This window comes from Lepus europaeus, unplaced genomic scaffold (assembly GCF_033115175.1).
Source record: "Lepus europaeus isolate LE1 unplaced genomic scaffold, mLepTim1.pri SCAFFOLD_3_1, whole genome shotgun sequence".
NCBI lineage: Eukaryota > Metazoa > Chordata > Mammalia > Lagomorpha > Leporidae > Lepus > Lepus europaeus.
Genome location: NW_026909276.1, coordinates 15,702,805 through 15,716,236, shown reverse-complemented (window position 1 = coordinate 15,716,236; position 13,432 = coordinate 15,702,805). Strand labels below are relative to the sequence as shown.

Sequence of the window (13,432 nt, the reverse complement as noted above, 5' to 3'; positions counted from 1 at the left end):
TGTCCAGGAGCAGCGTGATGATCCCCTCCATGTTGCTGAATATGGCCGAGAGCCCCAGGGTGAAGAGTAACCTGAAGAAGAGCACGGCCCACATGGGCGCCCCCAGAATGTGCAGCATGGCCTCCGTGAATATGATGAAGGCCAGACTGGGCCCGAGGCATTCTGCAACTGGGAGCCCGCGGTGTGCCATGAGTGCAGGTCATGTGAGCGCCTGCATGGATGCCATGCCCACCGCCCCTCCTGGAGGCTCCAGGCACTCTGCAACCGGAAGCCGTGGTGGGCTACGTGAGTGCCTGCATGGACGCTGCACCCACTGCCAGGTGCTCTGCAACCCAGGAATGGTGGGCCATGGGAGCAGGCCACTGATGCGCCTGCATGGACACTGTGCACACCGCCTCTCCGGGAGGCTCCAGGTGCTCTGCAACCGGGAACCCATGGTGGGCCACTTGTGCAGGCCACAGATGCACCTGTAGGGATACCATGCCCACCATCCCTCTGGGAGGCTCTAGGTGCCCATCAGCCTGGCCCTGAAGCCACCCCACTGGACAAGGGCTCCACTGGACTCTGGCAGGCTCGCAGCCCTGTGGCCTGACCCAACGCCTGGGGTGGCCCCGGCAGCCCTGTGTGCACTACCTTGTCCAGGTGGCAGACCCTTGGGGCAGCAGGGCCAGCCTCTCTGGCTGTGTAGCGTTGAGCTGCGTGAGGACGGCCTCGTCGCTGGCCCTGGAGATGTGCTGCTCTGGGAAGTCGAACTCATCGAAGAGGCCCAGGATGTTTCTGCGGGGACACGGGGTGAGACTGTGGGGCCTGTGCTGCCACCACTGCCCAGGCCAGCAGATACGTCCAGGCACAGGGCCCACAGCACCCTGGGGGCCTGGCCTGCCCACCCCTATGTTCCTGAGGGTGACCTGCATGCATTCCTGCTCCAGGAGGGGGTGGCCTCATCCTGCATGCCCCAGGCTGGCACAGGGGCATCAGTTTCTGCAGCTCAGCTGAGGTGCCCAGCCCCCCATTTTCAGGACTTGAGGGTCAGGCACTCTGGGGCTGGGAACCCCCACCCCATGACCTGAGAGCCCCCGTCCACCCACACTCGGCATCGCGCGGCTCCCGAGGTCAGCCTTGGGGCTCACTGTCCACACAGTTGCTCCTGTCACCCTCCTGCACAGTCCACTGAGCTCTGATCTGGGCATTGAGTCTCCCAGCCAGGGGCCCAGCGAAGCCCAACCCTCCCATGTCAGCTTCCTGGGTCGCTCAAGTGCATGTCTTCCACAGGTTTGCTGTGTTCTGTCAGCAGCTGGTCAGGCTGCTCAGAAGGCCCCACATCAGGTGTCCTAAGTGCGGGAGGCTGGGATGTGCCTCACAGAGGAAGCCACGTGTCAGGTGGGCGCCAGGCATGAGTGATGGTGCCATTGACCACACTCAGTGTAGGGGTGTTTGTGCCTTGTATGATGCAGGGTCTCACACAGCCATGCAGAGCAGGGCCAAGTACAGCAAGGGCAGGAAGCGCAAGCCTCATCCTGATGCCCCAGGTGCCCAGCCCAGCCCAGCCCCCCCAGTGTGGGGTACGGCCTCCGGAATGGGAGCCCCAGTCCAGCACTCCCTCACCAGTGTCGGCAGAGACCCCGGGAGTGGGAACCCCAGCCCAGCACCCTCTAACCCAGAGTCGGCAGAGACCCTGGGAGTGGGAGCCCTGGAACATAGAGAAGCAGCTTTGCACAGTGCAGCATGGCCACCACTTGCTATGCTCCATGGAAACCCAGGAGTCCGGCTGAGACATGACAGGACCCTGTCCTTAGGATCCAGGTGAAGGAGCTGGAGAAGCCCCTCATGCACTGGTAAGGGTGGTGCTGAGGTGAGGCACACACATGTGAGGCACAAATGAGGTGCACATGAAGCACACACACACGTGTGAAGCACACACACGCTCACACAGTGTTCCTGGGGCATCGGCTGGCCTGTCCTCTGCCTCCTCCCTCTGAATGGTGTGGGGTCGGCACAGATGCCACCCATTGGCTCTGCATGTGGGGGCCGTCCTGGGTGCTGACGGGTTCAGCAGGACCCGTGGGGTTCTGCCCCACCCACTGGGTGCCTGAAGCCCCCTCCGGGTATGCGTACTCTGCAGGGGCGGAGCTCCCTGTGCCAGAGGCTGCAGCCCACCCAACACACTGAATGAGATGTGTCTGGATGGCCGGGCGGAGGGCCTCAGGGTCGTTCAGGCAGCATAGGCTTCCTGGGGCTGCCATAGGGCTGTGCACTATGCATGTCTCAGAGCAGAGACATTGGGAAGTCCTTGGGAACACTGGCATGCCTCCCCCACCCCTGCCCATGGCGTGGCCCGGCCTCACCGGTCCAGGCACTGCCTGTGGTCTGTGGTGGCCTTGAAGCCCATGATGGAGAAGATGGCAACAGAGGCATACAGGGAGATCATCACCAGGGAGATGACCATGGCGTCCTCACAGTTGTTCCTGCACAAGGGGGCACTCAGGGCCTCGGAAGGGCCCCCACCCACTGAGCCTGGGCCCCTCCCTACTGCCTTGCTCCACTCCTTGACTGTTTGTGGAAAGGCTCAGAGCTGTACTCAGCACTGTGGGCCCCAGACCTGCCCCAGGCCACAGTCAGGCTGGGCACACACAGCAGCCCCTGGAACAGACAAGCTAGGTGGAGCCCATCCCAGGCCAGCAGGTCCCACAGCACCATCCCCATCTCAGCCCCAGCTGGCTGGCACCGCATCACCAGGGTGCCAAGCAAGCTAGGGCAGCTGCCCACCTGGGTGGGTTGTAGCTGGCAAAGGCGATGTGTCCACCGAAGGCCAGGGACAGGGAGAAGATCTGGGTGGCTGCATCCAGCCACACCCACAGGTTCTGGAGAATCTGCATCTGGAACATGAACACAGCAGATGCTGTTCCAGAACGTTCCCTGGCCCTTTTGGGTCACACCATAACCAGGTGTGACCTGTACAGATTCTAAGAACTGTTCAGGACTTTGTGCCAGGAGAGAGATTGCTTGGCCTGGCAGCTGACACGGCTCCCCTGTTCTGTGATGCAGCCAGCAAACTGTGGCTTCATCAGACCCATGGCAAAGTGTGGCTGGCACTCAGTGGTGGGGCCTAGAACCAGATCTGAGCTGACTCTGACCCGGGTATGCTCCTTGCCCTCTCCCACGTGTGGCTTTGGCCATGTGAGGCCCCTGGGCAGGGGTGTTTGCACCCACTGCCCCATTTGCCCACTGCTGGGTGTCTGGGCAGACAGCCTCATGCCCAAGTGTGCAACTGACTCCTGGTGGCGGTCAGCAGCCTTGGAAACCCACTTGGGATCCTGGAACAATGGAATGGTCTAGAAGTGCTGCAGGCTCTTGAGTAGAAGCCCCTTGGTCCTGTGTGCCACACCTGCTGGACACTTCTGCCCCAGGTGACAGCTGATTCCTGCCAGCCCCCCCCCCACGCTCCCACCTTGTCAGCACCTGGACTTCCTGCAGGTGCACCAATCCACACACCCCAGACCAAAGTCTTTGCCCCAACCCTGCTGAGACCCCGAGGCCCTCCTCCCTTGTCCACTGGGTGCCCCCTGCCACCCCTCCACTTATGTTGGGGGTGAAAAGGTAGCGGAGCCCGTGCGTGACACCGGGCAGCATCAGGCCTCTGAAAATGAAGGTGGTTAGCACCAAGTAAGGGAACAGGGCCGTGAAGTAGATGACCTGGGGGAGATGCCAGGTCAGATGCACAGTGGCCCTGCAGGAGCGAGGCAGGGGCCTTGCCCCATTGTGACCACTCACGTGGCCCAAGGTACCACACAGGCATGGCGCTTTGTGTCAAGCTCTGAAGGTGTATGGTCACACAGGCCCCGTGTGTCTGTTAAGGTGGGCATCAGCACTTGGGACAGGCAGGCCCCCTCCCCCCACCCCAGGCTGCCCCTCATCCTGCCTTAGGTCCTCCTGTGTACACCTCAGGCTCTCAGCCCAGCCCCCTCTTTCCCCTGTCCTGGTGGCTCCCAGTCAGCGGTGGGCCAGGGCCGGCCCCACATCCCCACACAGACCAAAGCCACAGGGCCTCCCCAGCGCATTCCTAACAGAATGATCTGTGAGAGCCACAGGGTCTGGTCACTGGCTCTGTCCTCTGAGCCTCGTGGGGAAAGGGTCAGGCTGGTGGCTGCTGGATTGTGTGGGCCACCCTGGGGCAGGGGGTGTGAGGAGCCCTGGCCATGCCATGAGTGTTCAACACCCCCAACCCGTGTGCCCCAGCGGCTCCAAGGGAAGGCCCTGAGAAGCCAGTTGCCTGTGAGAGAAACCAGTGTCTGCTCTTTATCACATGTTTTAAGTAAGTGTAAGAACATGGCCAAGGCTTGGAGAGGAGTGGAAGGGAAGGGGGGGGGCTGTTCCTAGAGGACAGTGCATGCAGGCCACTGCACATGGGGCACGTGTGTCACCTGAAGATGGCCTGTGACAGGCCCTGAGATCCGGTACCAGCCAGTGGGCACATGGCCTTGGCCAGGAGATTCGGGTGCAGACCCCATGCATTGTTGACTTGGTGGGGCCCAGGGAGGTCACGGCAGGGTTTCGAGGGGTGGTTCCAGCAGGAGCACGGGTTCTGAGAGCTGTGAGCCCCCTGTGTCTCTGCCCCCGGGGTGGTCCCTCACCACCACCCTGCAGCTGCCCGGCTGCCTGAACTGAAGGCGCTACCCATCTTGGAGCCTGAACCTCCAGACCGTGAGCTACATGTGCCCTCCTTCCTGGTGAAGCTCTAGGATCCAGCGAGAGTCAGAAGCCTGACAGTGCCTCCACTGCACAGGAGGCAGAGTGGAGGCATAAAGAGCAGAGGAAGAAGACCAGATGGGGAACGTCTGGAGGAGGCAGAGGCAAACCTGAGCCACCAGGGAGGTGCTGGCTGATTGGGGGCTCCTCAGGCCAGACCCAGTGGAACAGTGGCTACGAGAGGCACTGTCCACTGAGATGGAGGGGCAGGGAGAAGTCACGGTGGCTGCCAGAAGAGAGCCAGCATGGCTGCCTTGGCACAGAGTGTGGTTCAGGGCAGACTGTCATCAGGATGAGAAGCTGCCCGTGGGGCCCTAAGTGTGCCTGCCCCCCCCATGCCGAGCCAACACTGGCAGCATGGGGAGGGGGCCTCAGAGCCAGAGGAAGCTGCTTTCACCTTCCCAGTGGTCTCAATGCCTCTGATGATGCACAGATACACCACAGCCCAGCAGATGACCAAGCAGATGAGCAGCCGCCACTGGACAGTGCCACTGTCGCTGATGTCACCAGTGATGTCCAGCATCTGCTGGTACCAGAAGTAGCTCATGGCGCTGCTGCCCTGGCACTCAGCCACAAACCCTGTAGCCAGCGGCCCCGACATGGGCCGGCCACAGGGCCCGGGGCCCAGTGCACGCTCTGCCCCAAAAGCCAGAAGGGCCATGGGCACCAGCACGGCTGACCCTGCACTGAAGCAGCCCCCAACCTCCAGCCCAGCAATGCTCTCTCACCACCCTCTGAGGCTGAGATGGGGAAGGGAGGCTCAGGGCCTGGTGTGTGAGCAGATGGGGATCTAGGTGGCTCCTGGGTCCAGCGGGGACCAGTGAACAGGAGAGGTCACCTGTCCACACTGGCCACGCCCTCACCCATCCTGTTGCCTTCCATCAGGCAGCAGCTCCAGGGCAATGGGTGCTGGAAGGAGTTGAAGAAGTACCACAGCACCCAGGTGAGGATAGTGTTGTAGTACAGGCTGACCAGGAAGGACATCGTGAAGCAGCCCGGCCCTGCAGACAGTGAGGACAAAGTGTCACACAGCAGGGGAGGAGCGGTGCCACCCACGTGCAGAGCAGGTCCTCCTGGGGAGCCGAGAAGGGGGTGGCCTGCCTACGCTGCCCAAGTAGGGGGAGATGGCCGTCCACACCCCAATGCTGCCCGTGTGCAGGTGCTGGCCGATGGCGAGCTCGATGTGGAAGAGTGGGATCCCCTCAAAGACCAGGGTGATGAAGCAGGGGATGAGAAAGGCCCCTGTCAGGACACAGGGGTCAGGGGCAGCCACCCTCTGCTCCCCATTGGGGCGCCTGGTGTGCTGCCAGTGGCTGGCTTGGGTTCTGGCTGCGTGTGGTTCGCATAGCTGCTGGCTGCATGCTCAGCCTCATGGGAGAATAAACCAGCCAGGCAGCACTGTGGGGCAGACTCAGAGGCCATCTGTGTGGCCAGTGTGGATAGCTGGAGTGTGTGTGGTCAGTGTAGACAGGAGTGTGCACAGCTAGTGTGGAAAGTGTGTAAGTGGCCAGTTGGACAGGCGGAGTGTGTGCAGCTAGTGTGGAAAGTGTGTAAGTGGCCAGTGTGGACAGGCAGAGTGGGCATGGCCAGTGTGGACAGGCAGAGTATGTACAGCCAGTGTGGACAGGTAGAGTGGGCACAGCCAGTGTTAACAGGTGGAGCAGACAAGCAGACACCTGGAACAGGAGCTGGCGTGAGGACGAGGAAGGGCCACAAGCTCAGAAGACCCTGAAACTGCCCAGGAGTGAGGAGGGTGAGTGTGGCTGTGCAAGATGTGGGAGCACTCTACAAAATTCTGAGTGATGGGTGATGGGCACTGAGTGGCTGGGGTGAGACCACCCATCAGCGCAGACCGGGGAGGAACAGGGAGTAAGAAGACAGAATGTTCTGGCATGTTTGGTCATGCTTGCCGCATCTGGAAACAGGTGCCATAGCAACACGTTGGGGCAGCCACTCTTCCCTCACCTGCATCCCTGATGAGAAGCCCCCTCCCCCGACCTCTGCATCCCCCCCGAGGCCCTGGCCCCTGGGGGAATCTCCCCAGGTTCCTCACTGGAGAGGGTTGGGCGTCCCAGGCCAGCCCATCACATGGGGGCACCTGGGCAATGACAGACCTGAGGGCAGCAGCCCCTGGCTGGTGCACACATGTGGGCCGCACAGGTGCATCCGTGTGTTGTGACTGCTGGTGAGCCTGGGACTCCTGTCACCCCGCAAGGAGCCTTGGGAGATGCCAACCCCCATGAACGTGGACACCAGGGTGATCACCCCCTAGAGACTGGCTCTACACCGAGGGGCAGCACCGCTGGGAATGGAGCTGCATGCTGGCCTGGGACCCCATGGGCAGGCCCCTGAAGTCCCAGGGCTCAGATGCCAAGGCTGGGCTCTTCCTGGGGCCCCACATGTCTGGCTTTTTGGGACAGTGGTGCTGCCCAGAGATCAGGGGTGGGGAAGGCCAGTCCCTTGGGTACCCGCATGTGGCTGGTGGGCTCACCTCCACTGTGGGTCTGGCACCTTCAGATGTTCCCCAGCCCCACAGCAAACCCCACACAGCTGAGCAGGTACTGGAGCTTGTTGTCCCACTGGGGCCTCTCATCCTCCCACACATCCAAGGCTGGGTCTGGGCCAAGGTCCTGGGCCATAGCGGTCCAGTGTCTCTGGGAGCATCCAGACCACACTGCACCTGCACCCTTTGCTGGCCTAGAGCCCAAGCGTCCCCTCCATCACATCCTCCGGTTTATTTAAAGGAAAGCTGGTGGAGCCCTGTTAATTGGTAACCTGGGGCCTGGCCATGCCCACATCCCTGGCCCCTTTCCCATGAGCATGTCCAATGTCAGCTGTAGGCTGGTACCACCATGGAGAGAGCTGTCCCCACGACAGCCATGTGCTCCTGTTGGAGACGCTCAGGGGCATGGTGAGTTGGCTTTTAGTTATTTATCTGTAACAAGTGTTTTGATGTTGAGGTAATGCAGACTCATGCTCATTGGTGACAGGGTCAGAGGTCCCCACTCCCCTCTCCCACATCCTGTGAAGCTGAGTGGAGAATGTGGACACCTCAAGACCCAGAACATCCATCACCAGGGACCCCAACCTTCACCCAGGACCCTGGCAGCCCCTGACCTCCCCATGCCATGCAGTTCCCGACAGGGTCAGCAGATAAAGGCTGTTGCCTGGCCACATGTGGCTGTGGTGGCTGTGGTTTCCCTGCTTCTGGGGCAGCATAGGAGGGGGCTTAGTCCTCAGGCCACACCTATCTCCTGACACCTCGGGAGTCTGAACATGGCTTCCTGGCCAGTCCTATGTGGCCTGTACCAGGGGCTGCACCTGCTCCCTAGCCCAGCCTGGGGGCCTCAGAGTGGAGCCCACACCCTCCCCAGAGCTATAGGAGTCCCTGGGATGACCTCCACTGAGCACAGCAGGGACAGGGCCTTTGGGAGGCAGACAGTCCTGCCCAATGCCCAGCCTGTCCCCGCCACAGCACATGGCTTTGTGGACAGCATCCTGATTGCAGCCCACAGGGAAGTGGAGCTGACCGTCAGCCACACTGTCCCTGGGGACACACTCGCCCATCTGGATGCACACTCGAGAACAGTGGATGCAGTGGTTTATTTAAATGGGGACACTTGATGTCCATGAACCTGCCTGTCTGTCACATTGACAAGGATGCCAAGCAGCAGCACTGTGCTCCGGAGGTGTCACACAACCACCAGCCTCCTGGATGGCACACCTGGCTGGGCTGTGCCAGGGGCACTGCAGGGCAGTGGAGAGGTGAGTGCTGAGTGGTCAGAACATGTCCAAGCTCTGCCCTGCTCCATGTCTGCAGTGTGCCGGGTAGCTTGAACTGCAGAACTGGAGTTTGTTGCCAGGGTTTCTGGGAGGAAGGGGATCCCCTAGCATCCCAGCCCAACTTGTGAGAATTCTAGAAAGTCCGCTTGAAGGGAAGCACCCAGGCTTTTCTGCGGAATGTGGAGGTGGCCATTGTGGAAGCAGACACCACAGGCACAGCTTGCATGGGGCTGAGGTTGGTGCCAAGTTCCAGGGCCATCCACCCTGACACAGCCCTGGGCTCCAGGGGGGCCAGGAGGCATGCAGTGTCCTTGGCAGGGGCCAGGGCCAAGTTCCCCTGTAACCCTCTCTCCCAACATCTGGCTAAAATTCACAGTTAATGTCCCTGTAAGAAAACAGCTGATGTCTTCCTCCGGCTGGGCTGCACTGAGCTGCACTCAGGGTGTCTGTCCATGGCAGGCAGAAGCAATGATTAAATGGTGAGTATTCATTAAGCCAGGGGCGGCGGGGCCAGGGCATGGGGGGTGTGTGGCCATGTCACCACAGGCTCAATGGGCTTCTGGTAAAAAGGCCCAAACCCTGACCTCGGGGGTCTCTAGGTCAAGGGTCTGTAGCTAAGGGGAGGGCACAGGGAGGGGACTGGGAAATGAGAATGGCTGTAGGGGCCAAGTCAGCAGCCCACGCTCCAGGCTCCACGGCTGTCCATGGTAACCTGGGGTGCAGCAGGTGCAGCCTCCCCACCCCTCAGCTCTTGACTTTGAGGGACATACCCAGGGCTGTGTGGCATGCTGTACCGTGTTCATGACAAGGAGACTGGGCCCACATGGTACACGTGTGTGCCATGAACATGTAAACACAGATACACACATGTATGTGAATATGTGTGCACTTGGATATGCACAAACATGTACGTGCATACAAGCAGTGTGCGTATACGTGTAAGCACGATGCACATGTCCACATGTGCACAAAATATACAGCTACATATGTACAGATGCACATATACACATACACATGCATATGTACACACCCATAAAACATGCACATGTATGCACACAGGCATATATGCACACAATACATACATATCTAGGCATGCACACAATGCTGACATAACTCACATGTACACACACGTATGCATATACATGTATGCATATGGAGAAACATCACATACACATGAATGAATATACACATGTACAACATACATGTCTACACATTCAAGCTTGTGCACACACATATGCAATGCTCACACATACACATAAATGTGTGCATGTGTGCACTCACACACAGACACACGCAGCCTAGGGCTGGGCCCCTCAGTACTTGCGGTCCCCATTCATGGAAGCCATGGACTGCGTGCTGACCAGGCCCTGCTGGTCCCCTGGCTGCTGGCAGTGGCCCCTGATGAGCTTGTAGATGGCAAAGCAGGGGATGATGAGGCTGGGCATTCAGGCCACGACCACCACCACCATGTACACCCAGGCAGGTACCTGACCTGCCGGGATTTGCGGAACTCCTCCTGGGGGAGAACCAGGCCAGAGGTGAGCACATGCAGGGCCTCTGCCCTGACCTGCGACCCTCTCCTGAGCATACTAATGGCCTCTGCCCTGATCTGCAACCCTCCCCTGAGTACACATAGGGCCTCTACCCTGAACTGTGACCCTCCACTGAGCACATGCATGGCCTCCACCCTGACCTTCGACCCTGCCCTGAGCACACGTATGGCCTCCACCCCAAACTGCAACCCTCCCCTGAGCACATGCAGGGCCTCCGCCCCGACCTGTGACCCTTCCGGCATGGGTGGCCCTAGGCACTCGCGTAGCTGGGGTCCCAGACACTGTAGGTCAGCTCCTTGCTGACTTTGACCACGAAGTAGAATTGGAAGATGACCAGCATGATCTGGGGACTGACAACCCACCACATCAGCTGCCAGAAGATGTTGGGCTTGTGCCCAATCATGAATTCAATGTCTTTGTTGAACCTGGAGACAGAGGCTGGGACGGTGTCAACTGACCTGGGTGAGACACTGACTGCCTGCCTTGCCCTGCACTCCGGGCCTTTCACAGATGGACGTGTGGACATGTACAGTGCCAAGCACAGCTGCACAGTTGTGGGGCCATGCGCACGGCCAAACCCACACTGCATGTTACCAGAGCATGGCCAACCCTGTGTACCTTGGCCTGCCCCTCAGCTGCATACCTGTACCTGCACACATGGCTGCTGCACACTTGGCCTATACACACCTGGGCATACCTATATCTGCACACACCTGGCCTCTGCACACCTGTGCCTCCACACACCTGTGCCTGCACACCTGTACTTGTATACCAGGGCTCTGCACACTTGGCTTGTGCACACCTGTGCCTGCACACGTGTACCCGTGCACCTGGCCTCTTCACACCTGGCCTGCACACACCTGTGCCTGTACACCTGGCCTCTGCACACCTGGCCTGCACACACCTGTGCCTGCACACCTGGCCTCTGCACACCTGGCCTCCACACACCTGTGCCTGCACACCTGTACCTCTGCACGCCTGTACCTGTACACACCTGTGCCTCTGCACACCTGTACCTGTACACCTGGCCTCTGCATGCCTGGCCTACACACACCTGGCCTGCACACACCTGTGCCTGCACACCTGTGCCTCTGCATGCCTGTACCTGCACACCAGGCCTGCAAATGCCTGGCCTTCACACACCTGGCCTACTCACCTATAGCTGTACACCTGTGCCTGCACACCGGTTCTCAGAAGCAGCTTGCCTTGATAGCTTCTCAGGCTGCTGTCTGGTGGCCACCCCACCCAGCAAGGTGAGTGCCCAGATGTCTGGCCAAGTGGGGGCTGAAGGCCCTCCCTCTGGAAAGGCCTGGAGCTCCAAGGGGATAACAGCTCCCCACTACAACATAGGTACCCCGGGCTGAGGACCCCAGCCCCACTGCCCACCCACCCCTCGTTCCTCTGCTGTACCTACACCCAGGCTGCTGTGGGGGACCCAGACCAAGGATCTTGCTCGGCCATGTGGCAGAGGGCCTGCTCTTGCTGTGGCCTCCATGCTCATACACCCCAAGTTCTGGGCAGTCTCCCAATGCTGCTGTCAGTGCTCGCTCTGCACAGCTAGGTGTAGGAGAATCTGGAAGCCAGAGGGGCATGGACTGCCCCCTGGGGGGCCCTGCAGAGCCCCCTCCTGGGACTCAGGGCTGCTTCTCTGCTGTCTGCCCTGCACCCCCTGAGGCCAGCCCTGGCCCAGCTCCCTGCTGCCTCCTCCCTCGTACCTGTCAATGCCATACACATAGAGGATCCGAACATCTAGCAGAATGCAATGATGAGCAGGGGGATGGAGCCCTCATATCTGTCCAGCAGGGAGAGTCAGTATTGGCCAGAGTTCAGTGTGAAGATGAGGGCCAGGAGGTAGGTCCCAAGGCAGATGAGGCCTACAAGGAAACAGAGCCGAGTGGGTCCCAACCTGTGACCCAGTGGGAAGGGGACACAGCTGGGCCCCCCATGGCACATGCACCTGTGAGCAGCTCCTTAGGGCACTTGGCGGGGATGAGCTTGAGGTCCTGCAGTGGCATGGCCATGCCCTCCATGTTCCCAAACATGGACGACAGGCTCAGGCAGAAGAGCATGAAGAAGAACAACATGGACCACAGCGGCGACACCGCCATCTTGGTGATGGCCTCTGTGAAGACAATGAAGGCCAGGCCTGTGCCCTCCATACCCTGCACGATGGCACCCAGTCACCCAGGCCTGTCGGTCCCTGACGGCCACACTGTCACCCTGTCAGCGCACAGCCCACTGAACCACACCAAGCGAGAATGAGGCTGATCCTAGGCAGCCTGTTGGCTCCAGATACATGGGTAAAGCGGATCTGCGGGCCAGGAGGTGAGGGTGCATGGGGCCCAGGCCCCTTTGGCAGGTGCGCCCGGCCCCGGCAGAGCAAGGAGTAGCTGAGGGCACCTGGGCTGGGATGGGCAATGCCGGCAGCCACCTGGGGCCCAGGAGGTGACACACAGCTGACAACGGGTGACGCTACATCCTGGCACCAAGCTCCGCACTGTGGGAGCCGCCGGCCCGGAAGTGGTGACACCCCCACAACCTGGGGGCTCCCAGAGAGGAGGCAGTGCGTGGGGAGCCGAGCAGCAGCAGGATGTGCCACTGCCAGATTCGTGGCGACCAAAGGGAAGTTGATGGCAGCCCCAGGTGCGACCTGAGGGGCCGGCGGGGGCACTTCTGCCTCCTGCTCGCCGGGGTGCCGGGACCTGCCTCCAAGAGGAAGGAGTTCATGTCGCAGCTCTGGAACGTGAGCTGGGCGTAGGCCGCGGGGTCCGTGGCATTCCACCAGCGCTGCATCTCCGCGAAGTTCTCCTGGGTCACCTTGCCCTCCGGCAGGTCAAAGGCGTTCATGAGGTGCAGGATGTTCCTTGGAGCAGAGCCAGGATGATGCCATGCGCGGGGCGTGAAGGGGGCGGGACCACTCACTTGCTGAAACAGTCGTCGTAGCGCTGGGTGGTGTGGAAGCCGACGATGGAGATCACTGTGGCCGCGTACACAGACATGTAGCCATTGATGGAGATGACCACCGAGTCCATCTCGCAATTGTTGGTGTGACAAGAGCGGTGTCACCCCACGGGGTGGAAGTCAGCAGAGGCACCACTGCCAGGCCCAGGACTGAGGGCCCAGGGCCTGCTGGGAAGTGGGCTGGGCGGTAGCCCACCTGTGCCCCTCTGAGCAGGTGCGGGTGCTAAGGACTCAGAGGGCCAGAGGGCTGTGCCCAGCATGGGAGCCCAGAGCGGGGACCCTTGGCCCTTGCCCTTCACGCCTCCCCCACCACAGCCTGCTGGCTCTGGGGCCCCCGGAGCAGCTGTCGCCCCTGGTTCTGGAGCAGGAGAGCCCTGGGTTCAAGTCCC

General features: G+C 60.7%; 1 protein-coding gene and 1 pseudogene across 1 annotated transcript in view; both read right to left on the bottom strand.

Annotated features, from left to right (window-relative positions):
- Positions 1–7,385, bottom strand: part of LOC133755253 (sodium-dependent neutral amino acid transporter B(0)AT1-like) — a 628,988-nt gene extending 621,603 nt beyond the window's left edge. The window contains 6 exon segments of the mRNA XM_062185441.1: positions 2,776–2,870; positions 3,571–3,693; positions 5,144–5,325; positions 5,610–5,747; positions 5,848–5,988; positions 7,238–7,385. Of these exon segments, the coding sequence (XP_062041425.1) occupies positions 2,776–2,870; positions 3,571–3,693; positions 5,144–5,325; positions 5,610–5,747; positions 5,848–5,988; positions 7,238–7,385 (827 nt within the window).
- A 2,457-nt stretch (positions 7,386–9,842) lies between these two features.
- On the bottom strand, positions 9,843–13,144 carry LOC133755252 (sodium-dependent neutral amino acid transporter B(0)AT1-like; annotated as a pseudogene).
- Positions 13,145–13,432: the final 288 nt, after the last annotated feature.